Source organism: Telopea speciosissima, chromosome 1 (assembly GCF_018873765.1).
Source record: "Telopea speciosissima isolate NSW1024214 ecotype Mountain lineage chromosome 1, Tspe_v1, whole genome shotgun sequence".
In the NCBI taxonomy this organism is placed as follows: Eukaryota; Viridiplantae; Streptophyta; class Magnoliopsida; order Proteales; family Proteaceae; genus Telopea; species Telopea speciosissima.
This window is the reverse complement of record NC_057916.1, coordinates 55170827-55186223: the sequence shown is the minus strand read 5'-3', so window position 1 is coordinate 55186223 and position 15397 is coordinate 55170827. Positions and strand designations below refer to the sequence as shown.

Genomic DNA, 15397 nt, shown 5'->3' with positions numbered 1-15397 from the left:
GGGCGACATGTCGATATATCGACGTGACACCCTTCCACCGACTTGGATCGCCGTGACGCCGTGACAACTATGTATGTAGCATGAGAGCCCGGGCAACCTCAAATAAGTGCCTATTTTTCTGTTCCGCTACCCCATTTTATTGAGGAGTATAGGAACAACTAGTTTGATGAATCATTCCGTTAGTGGCACGAAAAGAAGGGATCTCAGTTTGAACAAATTCCAAAGCATTATCAGGTCGAAAATTTTTAATAGAAGCATTAAACTGGGTCTTTATTTCATTGCAAAAGTTTGAAATACATAAATTTTGATCAATCCTTTAAAAGTTACAACCATGTAGTTCTGGAATAATCATCCAAAAGTGACAAAATACCGAAGACCATGTCTATTACTTGCACGACAAGGACCCCACACATTTGAATGTTCTAAAGAAAATAAGGAAGTACTACGGGGCATAGGACGAGAAGGATAAGTAGCACGATGATGCTTACCCAACTTGCAGTCCTCACACTCTAATTTATCTAAAGACTTAAACTGGGGAAATATAATTTTTAATCTAGACAAAGATAAATGTCCTAACCTACAATGCCATTGAAAAGGAGACTCTCCACCAACAGTAGTAGCTGCAGCCTGCAGCCGAAGCAGACGGGGCAACACCATTTAGATAATACAACCCATCTTTCTCACACCCTCCACCAATTGTCTTCCCGGTGTGAAGATCCTGAAAAAAACAGTAAAAAGGGAAGAAAGTCATAGAACAATTCAAAATTTTAGTAAGTTGGCTAACGGAAAGAAGGCTTAAGGGAAATTGAGGAACATGTAAGATAGAAGAAAGAGAAAGGTTAGAATTAAGACAAACAGTGCCATGTCCAGTTTCAGGGGTAGGGGAACCATTGGCCACAATAACAGGAGAGGTGTGAGAGTTAGATGAAATAGAACTAAAAATGGATGACTTACCAGTCATGTAAGCGGAAGCCCCCTGAATCAATGATCCAGGGTGTGGAAGTGGTGGAAAAGAGAGCAGCAGGTGTACCTGCATGAGCCAATGTGGCAATGGAGGTGGATGCCCCAGTAGTGGAAGTGGATGACTCTAGACTCTTTATACGATGCATTAGTCGATGCATCTCATCATGGCGGTTGGTAGATGAATCTCCCACGGCTGAACTAGGCTTAGTATCACTAGGTGCAACAAAATCAGAATCATCTTCAGGTTCTGCATGATTGGCCAATTTTTGAGCCCATTCAGGCTTCCCATGCTTGAACCAGCATGTGTCAACGGTGTGATTCGTCTTCCACTCTTCCCACAATAAGAACACAACTGGGCTGCTTTATCAATATGCTGTCCACCATAATTACGACCACCAAATCCACGTCCTCCCCCTGAACCACGACCTCTAGTAGTAGTACAAGCTGAATTCTCCTTGGGGTTGGTTTTAGGCTTGGAACTAGGAGAGACAATACGCTGCAGTCTAGAATAGGTATCATTCAAGGTAGGGACAGATTCACCAGCAAGTAGATGCCCTCTTACAACCTTGAGACTAGGATTCAAACTAGCCAGAAATTTGGAGACAAAACTTGTTTCGTTGAGCCTTCAACTTTTCAATATCAGTAGTAAGAGGCTGGAACACATTTAATTCTTCAACCATGCCCTTAAAAGCACTGTAATACTCTTGCAGAGATTTGTCTGACTGTTGAAACTTGAACAACTTCTTATAGAGGTCAAAAATACTTGTCATACTCTTCTCTTGAGAGTATGTAATGTCGTCCTATATAGGCAAGGCCTAATAGGAACTAGGTGTAATCAGAATTCTGTAACTGTTTACAGATGTGGGATGTTTAGGGTAAAACTAGGGTTAGGTCTAAGAATTCAGGTATGGTTTATATATGGTTTTAGTATGCAGGTGTAAGGGATTATTATGGTATAAAGAAAGTAGGGTTTGGATAGGTTTAGAAGTTCTGCAGTTTTAGGGTTAGGTTTAGGGTTTTAAGTTTCAGATTTTAAGCTAATTCTAGGGTTTAGGAAAGGGCTTTGGAGCTGGGTTTCTGGTCGAGTGTAGCTGGCAGTGGGGGGGGGTGGTTCGATCAGGCTTTGGTGGTGTTTTGATGGTTAATTAGGGCTAGACAGAATTTAGAATGGTTTTTAGGGATTTGGATTTTATGGGAGATGAGGGGGATTAGGGTTTGAGTGGTCTGATTGGGCTGAAAGTATGATCGAGTGTAGGGGGGAATGTGGTGGATGTATGCTGAAGGTTTGGGACAGATCTGATGGTGGGATGATGGTTGCTTAGAAACTAAGCTATGATTTGAAGGAAGAAGTTGCAGGTTTAATGGAGGGCTAGGTTTGATGGATGGAGAGGGAATTGGAGTAGGTTTAATGGAGGGGAATGCTGAACAGTATAGGCAGGCTAGGGTTAGAAGAAGAAGGTTAAAATAAAAATTACAACTTCAAACTCACTGGATTACAAAGAACAATGGCAGCAGCTTGAGACTAGAAGAAACCTCCCGATCTTCAAGATGCAAAGAGTCATTGGGGATTCCAGTCCTTCAATCCTTGATATGACTCACAGGGGGGGGGGATGTCTTGATATGACTCACAAGAATGGATCTCATAGGAGAGAATAGCAGCAACAAAGGCAGCAAGCATAAAGCTGAGTTTTTATTAATCAAAATTCGTATCCAATGCTGGCCTCCCTTACAAACTTATATAGAAGACTCAAAAATAGACTTAGACACTAAAAAGGAAAGGCCTAATCCTATCCCTAACCTATTAGCTAACTTAAATTGACTAGGAAACTGAAATAGACTCAAAATAGAGTCCTAATCCAGCCCAACTAAACAACTAAAAGAAAAACTAATAAAATCACTTAAATTGAACCATTGGTTGAACCGGTTCAATTTAAAACACCAAATAAAAAGCTAAGTATGGAAATAAAACTAAGTGTGGGATCTAATCCCGTATGCAACCTATTTACCCATATTTTAGGCCCATAAAAGTGGCCTATTACATTAGAAACCCATGGGATCAAAGGTCCAATATGCATGTAACCCAACCCTAGACTTATTCCTAATAAAAGAAGCCCAGTTTGGTGATAAATCTGCATCAGTATGTCTCCTTTAGGTCATCCCACACTCCCTTTGCAGTGGTGTGGAACATGACATTGACAGTAATATACGGATCCATGCTGTTCCATTACAATTAAGATAATAGCATTCTCCTTCATCTAGGTGCTGTAATACTTACAATTAGGTTCTGGAGGAGGAGAGGTAATGTAGCTAAGTTTGTCCTTAGCTATGATGTAAACTTGGACAGCTTGTGCCCAAAGTAAGTAATTGAAATTCCCCTTCAACTTTATGGAGGTAATCTGAACATTGATGTTGTCATGGGGGGTCTTCGTATCAGCCATAGTAGATGTACTTCAAGAATCGATAAGAACAATAAGCAAGCTGCCAGGGCAGCAATTGATTCTGAAGTGAGGGAAGGGGATAGCAGCAAAAGAACCAACAACAACTAATAATTAAGTATGTAATCTGCAGCAGGGAAGAGAAGAACCAACCAGCAGCAAGGCCACACCTGAAGGAACCAGCCAAGGAAGAAAAGAGGATCGATATCAGGGTTTCTGGGAAGAAGAGCAAGACCTTCGAATATGCAGCAAAACCAGCCAATCCCAGTTGCAATCAATAACCAGAAGCAGTAAAAACAATATAGATGCAGATCTGAATCGCAGAACTCCAAAAATTAACCTTCCCAGATGAGATCGATATTTGTCTGGGTTTTATCCTGACATCGATTCTAGCATTCTTTGAGTGTGGTTGATGTAGAACTCTAATCAGCCATCAACAGTAGGTAGATAATAATAAAAAACACTCCATTAATCTTCAATAGGAGTGGATTTACACCATGATAAGGGCAGCTATAGGTAGCTGCACACCACAAGAGGAAATCGAAAAAGAGAAATCAGAAGAGAAATCAGAAGAGAATCGTGGGCAGCACTCCAATCTGAGAATTGTGGGCAGCACTCCAATCTGATTAAAAGAGCTCTGATTCCATGTTATAATATCAAGAACTAATTAATCAGACCAGAGACAGGAGAAGAAGAAAGAAGAGAAGAAGAATGAGGAGACAACACACAAATCCCAAGAGAGAAGGGGACCTGCTGTAGAACTGAATGATCTATCGCAGGTCAGCCACTGTTATATTTATAATCAAAATAAAAAGGACTTAGGACAGAACTGCCCCTACACCAAACTGACATAACAAAGGACTGAAATAAAACAAAGTAAAAAGACCTATCTGCCCCTATAAACACATATTTCAACAAAAAGGATGCCCTGCATCAGTTAGTCTGGTCAAACTGTGAAAGGGGCTTTTGTTGTAATAGGACACTTTAATGGGCCCAAAATATGGGTAGGAGGTAGGAATACGGGATTAGTTGGGGTTGTAGTAGTCGTTTTCTATTTTATTTCGTCTTATATTATCTTATTTCTAGCTGGAATAGGCATGATGTTGGCAATCCAACTTATAATTATTTCTAGAGTTGGTCTTTTAATGAATTTGGCTCTCTTTGGCATAGTTTATATTTATTTTTATGACCTAATTATGAATAATCAATTATGATAATAGGTTATGGGCTATAAACAATAATCATTTGGTTACTACTAGACATAATAGATTATATAGTGAAAAATAGGTTTGGTATGCTTAAGTGAAGAATATATTATGTATTATGGTGAAGGCGGGGTGGGGTTGGAGAGAGAGAGAGAGGGGCAAAAGAGAGGCTGTGTTCTACTTTTCATTAATTTTACCAATGTACCCTCACTTAAGTAGCAATTCTGCACATGCTCATTAATGGTACCCGCATAAACAAACATTAACAGTTTATGGTGATAAATCATACACAACTCTCAAGCTGTTTATGAATTTATGCTTATATTGATTTATTTTAATGAGAAATAGGGATCATAAATCATACCAAACACATCTATTTATGTTTATGTGTCAGATAAACATAAATTTAAACTATACCAAAGAGAGCTAGGTTGCAGTTTTTATTATTTTCTTTTGGATAAGCTAATCTGTAATTGAGTCCTTATGCTATCATATTTGGGGTAGCTTACACTATAAATAGATGTAAAGGCCTATGGTTCCCCATTGATTTGAAGTAATATACTAGTTCAATTTTTTGAATATTCGTTGCTGTGGAGTCAGTAGTGTGCTTGGTGAATTCTAAGTGAGAGCTAAGGTGGATTCCTCAGTGGAAGAATGGATTTTCTTCACAGCTTTTGGTGGATTTCAAAACCACCGCAGGCTTGTTCCTGCCATATTATACCTTATTTCTTTCTATTTTATTCAAGTTCACAGGTCAATTATCTTTATTTCTGTTTCATTCATTCTCAAATAACCGGTCAGATCTATTCTCTTCCCTAATACCTGCCAAGGTTCTAAAACTCGGGTCCGACCTGCCAGAAACCAAGATATGGTCGAAACTTGATCCAAACCTGTGATTTTTTCCCAGCCAACTCGAGCTGGAGGTTTTGAGGCCCAGAACTGTGTTTTTTTGTATACAAAACATAATGCATAAACTATGTTCACAAAAAAAAAACAAAACACTTAAAGTGGTACTTATGGTTTTTGAGCCAAGTTTACTGAAAGTCATACAAGTAAAGAGATCTATTCATTGATTGCTTCTTCTCCACCAATAATGCCGTGTACGCACAATGTACTGAGAATCATAGTTGTCACGACAGACACTTATTTATGCCAAGTAAATGTATTTATATTTGGTATTTCATTTACTTAAGATATTATTCATAAATAAGCAAATACCCCCTATTTGAATCCAATAAAAATAGTTGAAAAATCAAATTCCAAAAGGATAAAAAGTCAACCCCCCAGTTCAAGAACAAAAACTGGATTTTTGGCGGTAGGTGCAATTTTCAACTTTTAAATGCTGGGGTTTTTCTCAAATCTAAGGAACTTTAATATGGTAAAAATTGCTAAAAACCAGAAGTGTTGTAAAATATTCATTTCTTTTGATGTCTAAATTTTTTTTCATTTAGCACGATTTTGACCGCATTTGTGCACACCAAATTTTGTTTGACCGGTACATAACTCCTTCAATATAAATCAGATTTTAGCAATCTTGGATTTGATTGAAGGGATGAGGACATTATGAAGAGATGGGAAGAGTATTTTTACGGCCTACTAAATGGAGACAATACAAATAGGATTGATCAGAAGACTACGTTACTCATCCAGACACCACACACCATAAATATATATGAAAGGTTAGGGTGTCCGATGTTAAAGAAGCCTTAAGAAAGATGAAAGTAGGCAAGGCACCAAGCCCAGATGGGGTCCTGATAGAAGTATGGAAGAATTTTGGAGCTTGTGGTTTATCTTGGCTAACCAAACTGTTTAACTAAATTATGAGCACAAGAAAAATGCCTGATGGATGAAGGATATGCATTGTGGTACCGACTACCGATCAATAAAAATAAAGGTGATTCAGAACTGTAGTAATTGTAGAGGCATAAAACTGATGAGTCATACTATGAAATTATGGCAGAGCATTATTGAAGCCTACCTGAGGAGAGAAACTACTATCTCAGAGAACCAATTGGATTTATGCCAGGTAGATCCACATTGGAAGTCATTTACTTACTCAGGAGGCTCATGGAAAGATTTAGAGTTTGCAAGAAGGATCTCCATATGGTCTTTATTGACCTTAAAAAGCATAACAGAGTCCCTAGAGAATTAATATGACATGTACTAGAGAAGAAAAAGATGTCGAGTGAGTATGTAGATATAATTAAAGTATGAGGGCGGGCCTTGATGCAACGGTAAGGTTGCTCCATTGTGACCAAGTGGTCATGGATTCAAGTCTGGAAACAGCCTCTCAGCGTAAGCAGGGGTAAGGCTGCGTACATTATGACCCTCCCCAGACCCCGCAATGACGGGAGCCTCGTGCTTTGGGTACACCCTTTTTTTTTTTTTTTTTTTTTTTTTTTTTTTTTGTGTATGAGGGTGTGGCTAGCAGTGTGAGATCAGTGGGAGGTCAAGGTAGTGATTTCCCAATTACAATTGCGTTACTTCAAGGATCAGCTCTAAACCCTTATTTGTTTGCGCTTATCATGGACGATTTTACCTGGCACATTCAAGATGAAGTTCCATCATGTATGCTTTTTGCTGGATGAGACTAAAGCATGGATTAACGCTAAGATGGAGTTATGGAGTTCAACCTTGGAATCAAGAGGTTTTAAAATAAGTAGATCGAAGACGAAGAATATGGTGTGTAACTTTAGCTCCACTAGTACAGATAATGAAATGGTAAATATTGATGAGAGAGAGAGAGATACCGCAAAGTGATTACTTAGATATCTAGCGTCAACCTTAATAAAGATGGTGGTATAGAGGATGATGTTTCGAACAGAATTAAAGTGGGATGGATGAAGGTGTGACTAGAGTGTCGTGTGCTTGCCGTATTCCTTTAAAACCTAAAGGAATATTCTATAGGACAGTTGTTTGATCGGTTATGATGTACGAGGCAGAATGTTGGGTAGGTAAGAAACATGATATAGATAAACTCAGTGTAATAGAGGTGAGGATGTTGAGATGAATGTGCGGTAAAACTAGGGAGGATAAAGTAATAAATGACCATATTAGAGCTGAGTTGGGAGTTTCCTCGATACATAATAAGCTGTGAGAAAGTCGTTTGAGGTGGTATGGCCATGTTCAAAGGCGGCCTTGGGATGCCCCAGTATGGAGGAGTGATCTGATCCAAATCGAAGGAGCCAAAAGAGGTGGGGGCAGGCTGAAAATGACCCTAGGAGAAGTAGTGAGGAAAGACATGCATAGTTTAGGTCTGGTATCGAGTATGACCTTGAATAGAGCTGATTGGAGGGCAAGGATTCATGTTGCTGACCCCATTTAGGTGGGATATTGCTGAGTGGCTGTTTCCCCAATTTAGGTGTAATCAAGTTCCTCTCTTTGTACTTGTATTATTTATTTTCTTTGGATTTGCACGGATCCATGTAGCCGGCCCCATTTAGTTGGGATAAGGCATAGTTGTTGTTGTAAACTTAGAAAATAAACTAACTTGTAACTCCTGGACCCATAAGTATCTCTAACATTTTTTACATAGAAACTACTAATTTTACTCCTAATAAATCTTAAATTCCAACCCCCCCTACTAATGCAGCATGGTATCCAACAGTTCTCTGTTAGAGAATATGTGGATTCCAATCTACTCGCAGGCCCCACAAATGTGATGTAAAAGTACTGATTTGAATGGATTCAATAAGGAAAGAAGTAGATTATAACAGGAGATATGACCATAGTTGTCACGGCGTCACGGCGATCCAAGTCGGTGGAGGGGTGTCACGTCGATATATCGACATGTCGCCCGCCATGGCGTTGCCATGGCGAGCATGTCGACCATGTTTTATTTTTTATTTTCTCTATTTTTAATGTGTTAATAGATGTATACTCAAGCCATGTTTTATTTTTTCTCTATTGTTTCTCAAATTTTAAGAAGAAAATTCAGAAATCGAAGAAGAAATCGAAGAGGGAAAGAAGAAATCGAAAGAAATCGAAGAGGGAAAGAAGACAGGAAGAAGAAATCGAAGAGGGAAAGAAGACAGGAAGAAGAAATCGAAGAAGAAATCGAAAGAAATTGAAGAGGGAAAGAAGAAATCGAAGAGGGAAGAAGAAATCGAAGACAGGAAGAAGAAATCGAAGAGGGAAAGAGAGTCAGGAAGAAGAAATCAAAGAGGGTCGCCATGGCGTAGGTCGCCATGCAGCCCTCTCCAGCGCCAGGACGCCATGACAACTATGGATATGACAGATAAATAAATCTGAACTTCAGCAGAATAAGAATATGAAACTAATTCGCATATTTGAAATCAGATGGAATATATAAAAGGACTAACAATAAATTTTCAGATGCAAATGACAGATCGGGGACTTAATGACCAATATACAGAACTACTATTGATCATTAAGGATGATTCAGATCTGGTTCCAGCACTGCAACAGCCAATAGGTAGAGCAAGAAATTGCCTATCAACAGGAAGGAGAAAGTAATAGAGGGAGAATGAAGAAGGTAAACCTAACCGCTGCCAAGGGTAAAGAAAAGATCAATAGCAGGGAAGAAATAGCGGTCAATCTGCAGAGAAAAGGGGAAAAAGAACAGAGATTGATGGGGAAGAAAGAGGGAGAAATGAGTCCACATGATGCTGTAGTGCTCCTGTGGACTGGCACAAACCGGTTTTGAAGCTCAGACCAAGATGAACTGGGTCCAAATCTGGTTTAGATCCAGTAGGATATTTAGGGGTTTATTTATTTGGGGTTATTTTATATTTTTAATTAACTTTATATGAGAATTTAGGTAGTGTTGGTAGAGTAGGGGGGGATTGAGTCCAATTTGCTTTCTAATTCTGTTTACTTTCTATAAGGGTCTTTCTTTTTATATCTGTAAGCAATCCAACGAAATAAAGTGATTGAAGATGGAATATTGAATTTTTGTTTGAGTGGTTGTGTGCGTGGAATGTTTACCAGAGCCGATCGGTGCTCTTGGTTTCCTCGTCCTTTGATCTCTCCCCCATAGGTGCAATCTTCCCGTCTTCCTTATTATTTTTCTGTTCTTCTGATTTCTTCCTCTTTTCTTCCCCTGCTCTGTTCCAGCGATACCTTGGGTAGCCACTATCCCCCTCACCTCTTTCTTTCTCTCTTTACAACTTTGGGAGATCAATCCCCACACCTGCTAGGCTCCAGCAAGAAACACAATGGGAATTGAGAGTTTCGAATTGAAACTCAGTTCAAGTTTTGTTCTTCCGCTGGAACTGGTTGCAGAATAAAATATTTCTTTATATGGCATCTGTTGGGGCTGCTATCACTTGCATTTCATAGGATTAGGTGTTAGAAATTAACCCTAAATTTTCAACTTCGATTGGACTCATATCACGTGAGTTCCATCAACCTGAGCTGAGGTGGGTTACTGCTGGTTTCTACCATAGTTGTCAAGGCTCCTAGGCGAGCAAAGGCGATCGAGGGGGTTTAAAAAACAAGGCGGCACCAGTAAACAAGGCGAGAGAAAGGCACCTGGACGCCTAGGCGACACCTTGACAACTATGAGAAAGTTTCTACCTATCGAGAGGAGGAAGAAAGCATCCCTAATCCCTTCCTCCTTAAGTTTTTTTTTCTGATATTTTCCCTTTCTATTTTTGAATTCCAGAAAAGATCCCCTCTTCTAGATTTAATTACAACATTGAGTCTCTTATTCTATTATCTTGCCCAAAAAGGGTCCAAAATTTCCATTTATTTTTAGAATTGTCACTACTTATATTTGGAATTTTATTCGCTTGGGTGGGCCCATACAACCCAAATTTAGGGTTTTGGAACCTGGGGTTGCATCACCATATAATGTAGTCCTAGATAGGTAGAAGACGTACTAGGAGCTAAACAACCAGGATCTATAGAGCTGCTGGTTCAATGGGGGCAGAATTGAGGTTTTAGGTCAAGTTTAGGGTTAGGATTAGGTCAATGAGGGTGTATCTTATATGGTAAAGCTAGGCAGGTGTAGGGGAGTCTAATGAATTAGGTTTTATGAATTTTGGTGGGTAGAAATAGGTTAGGTGTATTTGGGCAGCAACTAGGGTTAGGGTTTCGGGTTTTGGGAAAGATGAGAGTGAGGGATTCTAGGGTTTAGGGATGGATTTAGGGCAAGGGCTTCAGGTTGAGTTCTCTAGGAGTAGAGAGGGTCACTTGGCCAAGGTATGGAGGTCTGATGATGGCTAGATGTAGCTGAACTGTAATTTAGGGCTTTGGATTTTAATGGGAGTTGAGGGGAATTAGGGTTTAGATGATGGGATGGGCCTGGGTTTAGGATCGAGTGGAGGGGATGATGTGAGGGTACTGTAGTTAAAATTTGAATGAAATTGGATGCTGGAATTGTGCTGGACAGAATGTAGAAGGTCTAGGGTTTAATGGATTGATGGGTTTTAATGGTGGATGGCAAGGGGGATTGATGGGGCTAGGTTTAGAGGATTATAAGAAGAAGGGGAATGGCTAATAACAGTAACCACTTACTTGGAATTGCAGATCTTCAATGACAGCAGCTTAAAGACAAGTAGCAGGTCCTCCCGATCTACAAGATGCAAGGAGTCAATTGGAGATCCACCAGTCCTTTCATCTTGATGTGACCCACAAGGCAACACTCGATTGGGCATGGCAGCAGTAGCAAAGGTAGCAGGCAATGAGATTAATTTTTGAATTCTGAATTGTGGGGGAGCCTCCCACGATTTGTTTTATTTATAACTTGGCCAATAGCCAATTCCTATTCAACCTAGGAGTATGATCACTAGGTTGAAACCTATTACAAATCACACCCTCTACAGAAATCATGGAGGGGTGGAACTAAAACAACTTAAATAAAAAGATTCCCTAAGCAACCAGTAGAATTAAATCACTTAAATTGGACCATGGTCTGAACCGGTTGAATTTAAGTTTACAATTAGACTAAAAAATAAACTAAGTATGGAAACTACAAATGCAAAAATAAACTAAGGCTCCAAACAGGCCCTACTCCTAGGGCTGCTTCTTCTTCCTCTTGCAGATGTAGGCCCTTGTAAGTGCATCACCACAACTCTCAACTTTTTCTGATAAAAAAGTACCAATTCTATTCACTGTTAATGGGAAGGTTTACAACTCTTTAATAAAAAAATAAATAAAAATAAAAAACAATCCCACTTGACTTAACTTCCTACAACTGATAACAAATGTAATTAAATAATATCTTCACCACAACTCTCAACTTTTTCTGATATAAAAGTACCAATTCTATTCATTGTTGATGGGAAGGATTACAACTCTTTAATTTAAAAAAAAGAAGAGAATCCCACTTGACTTAACTTCGTAACAAATAATAACCACTGTAATTAAATAACTTAAATTACTTTCTTAAACTAAACCCACGCTCAGGCCCTCTCAAAGACGACGTTCTAACCAGGAACTAGAGAAGCACCTATATGTACACTCTCAGGCTGTAGCCCAAATGGAATGGTACCCACAGCTCTAACAGCTGTAATTTAATATATTTAAAAGGACATAAATACCCTGTGAATTGAAAAAATCCATTTACCATCAGTTACCAATGACCAGACCATAGTTGTCAAGGCGGCAAAGAGACCCAAGGTGCTGGAGGGGTGTCTAAGCGCTTAGGCGACAAGGCGCCCGTCTAGGCGTCGCCTAGGCGACCAAGGTGCCCCCAAGTGTTATTTTTTATTTCCTCCTTTTCTAACATTATTTAGTATGCTACAATATATACCTTATATCATAAAAAATAAACATTAAGAAATAAGAAGTTTGACTAGTCAAATGATTTTATTTTTACATGAGATTTTTAGTATTAGGTAGAGCACAAAACCAGCTTTCCAACAAATCCAAAATTGCTTAAATTTGATATATATTGAAGAAGTTATGTTCTAGCCAAACCTTATTTGGTATGCGGAATGTTGTCAAAATTGCTCTGAATGAAAATATTTTTTTAGACATCAAAACAAATGAATGTTTTACTGCACTTCTGTTCTTTAGCAATGTTTTACCATATTAGGATTTATAGAATTTTAAGATTTGAGAAAAACCCCAGCATTAGAAAGTTGAAAATTTTACCTACCGTCGAAAATCTAATTGTTGTTCTTGAACTGGGGGGTTGACTTTTTATCCTTTTGAAATTTGATTTTTTAACTATTTTTATTGGATTTTAATAGGGGGTATTTGCTTATTTATGAATAATATCTTAAATAAATGAAATACCTAATATAAAACATTTACTTATATGATATTTGGCATAAATAAGGGCCAATACTGGGTTAGATACCAAATAAAAACCAGTGCAAGGCGCCTTGCACTATGGCGGAGGTCGTCTAGGCCCCAACAAAACCTGCTTGGATGCCTAAGCGGCGCCTTGACAACTATGGACCAGATTGGTTGAACTGTATTTCTTAGTCTTTGGCTGTCATATTTGTTCAACCAACTGGGTCGATTCTCCGCCTCTGAAAAGAATTCAACCTCTTTGAGTTCAGATGAGGCCCAACTATGCTGTCTGATCCAACTCATTTAGGAGAAAAGATCTACTATCCTCTTGAGCTTACGGGTTAGGAGGTTCTTGGTGGGAAGAAGCTTCATCTCTAGCCCTCTGTGCTTGATATAATATTTTTTTTATAACCACAGTGCTGAACCAAGGCTGCAAAAGAACAAGAGGGCAAGAGAGGAGATGAGAGATGAGAAATGGAGGTAGAAGGAGAAGAAGAAGAGAAGAGAAGAGTTGGCGGTAGAATGTGTTTGGAGAGAATAGACTTCTATCCCCTATATTGATTCACGTAGCCAAATTACATACCTACCCCCATAGCCTGATTTATGGAATAGACTGAACAAGGAATTAAATTTTGAGAAATAGATAGCTTTCAGCTCCCCTCCGGGGAGAGTTGTAATTGAATGCATTGTGATAAGTGAAATTTGGGGAAATCATTGGCTCACAAATCTTCTAAACTTGTTCAAATGCATGAATTTGGTATATGCATGCTTTTGTCTCTTGCTTTGTTTGATAAAAACAGAAAATTCAAGGGGGGGGGGGGTGGGAGGTAGCAAGAGATTTGCACCTTACCATGTGTTCTGACAAAAAAAAAAAAAAACCCCAAAAATTGCACAATCTTTTAAAATTCTCATTTTTCTTGATGTATATGAAATTTCTGTATCAATTAATGAAGCCTTTATGGACTGTAACCAGTTGATAACTGGTGATCTCATAATGGAAACTTTCTCTATACTTGTGTATGGGGTTAAAAGTGCTTCGCTGATTCCATTTCAGTTTTGAGTCTTTTTTAATTGGTGTGCTTTCATGTTCCTGCAATGGAAAAAAGTGTAGTATACAACTTTTATTTCTTTAGTTCCCTATGAAGTTTGCTGTAATCAGCTCCTTTGTTCAATTTGATAGGTAGATTACTCTGGGTTTATGACAATAAATCCTCAAAGGTTTGGACAAAAGTATGTGGGGAAGGTACTTCCATTTTTTGTTTCTTCATAATATATGGAAACCAAAGTTGCTTCTCTCTTGGTGTTTAATGGATTTTGTTGGACTGTAGGTTGCAAATCCACAGGACATTCTTATTTTTTCGAAGGCTAGCAAAAGGCATCAATCTCATGGAGGTAATTAAATTTTTCTGTTGGGTTTTTGTTTACACATTGCAATTTGCAAGAAAGGCTCCTGCATTCCTAGCATAAGGAGCCTGTGTTGGTTCTTGAGTTCTGTGACAAAACCAAGGATCTGTAACCAGTATCTAGAAGTAGGTAAGAGAGAAGAGAAGAAGATGGAGAAAAGGAGATTGCCAAAGGAGAGAGGCAACCGATAGATTGCAGTCTCCCCCCAACGTATGTATTAATTGAACCAAAATAGTTACAATCATAGTTGGAATAGGAAAAACAATCCTAGTCTAAAATAGGAAAGCAAAGATCTAATGTAACTAGGAATGTAATAAAGTAAATCTAGTGGTGTCTTTGTCAAGAATAGAAGCCCTTTGGTCCAGTGACTTTATCCTGCTCTTGGTTGATTCTTTCACTACGGAAAGGATCCCGATTTTGCAGAAGTAAGTCGAGACCCCCACAGAAAGGCCTAACTTGCCTGTGGAAAGGCTTGTCTGTTCTTAAAGGTATCGAAGGTACCTGCAAGGTCAACTGTGTAACTGCAGAAGCTGTTTCTTCTTCTGGTTGAATCGCCACTAACAGAGTATCAGAAGCCACCTGTGTAGTAAGGGATACTTCCTCTACTTTTCCTATATCCTTTTATTTTTGTAATCCTTAGCTCTTATTACATGCTATTATCTCTGGGTTCCCTTTTGGACTACATCGGCCTTTGTATTGGAGCATCCCCTGTTTTGTACCCTGGCTTATATTTTGTGGTGTGTTGTCTTTTTCTTACCCTGTATATTGTCATCTTGCTAGAAGATTTACTGTATTTACTTCCTCCTTACAGTAGTATCTTAACCAGATTTTGCCTGTGCCAATTCCATCTTAATCAGATCCTGCACTAGTTATATTCAACCAGATGTTCCCTAATTAGTCTATCACTTTTCAATTCCTCATTTGCTGGTTGGTGGTGAACGAGATCTTAGTATTCCTTCTCTAATATTTCTGTTATTTGTTTGGCTGTACTCTTCATTCCACTATTTGCTATGTGTTTCTGCTTTTGTTTTTAATCGGATTTTTTGCCGTCCCCTGACCTGCTATTTCATAGTTCTTTAGATACCATACTTTTTTCTGGATCTTAGTTTATTTTGTTTTGATAGCTGCTGAATCTGTTCCTCTAAGTTGATTATATTTTAATCATTGGATCTCATCTCATTAGCA

General features: G+C 38.7%; 1 protein-coding gene across 3 annotated transcripts in view; it reads left to right on the top strand.

Moving 5' to 3' along the window:
- LOC122646826 (double-strand break repair protein MRE11-like) overlaps window positions 1-15397 on the top strand; it is a 46725-nt gene that overhangs the window by 15895 nt on the left and 15433 nt on the right. For 2 of the 3 annotated variants that reach the window (XM_043840442.1, XM_043840435.1), the window contains exons 14-15: window positions 13989-14051; window positions 14137-14200. In XM_043840442.1, the coding sequence (XP_043696377.1) occupies window positions 13989-14051; window positions 14137-14200 (127 nt within the window). The remainder of the gene's footprint in view (window positions 1-13988; window positions 14052-14136; window positions 14201-15397) is intronic. The other variant, XM_043840448.1, reaches the window with a different exon arrangement.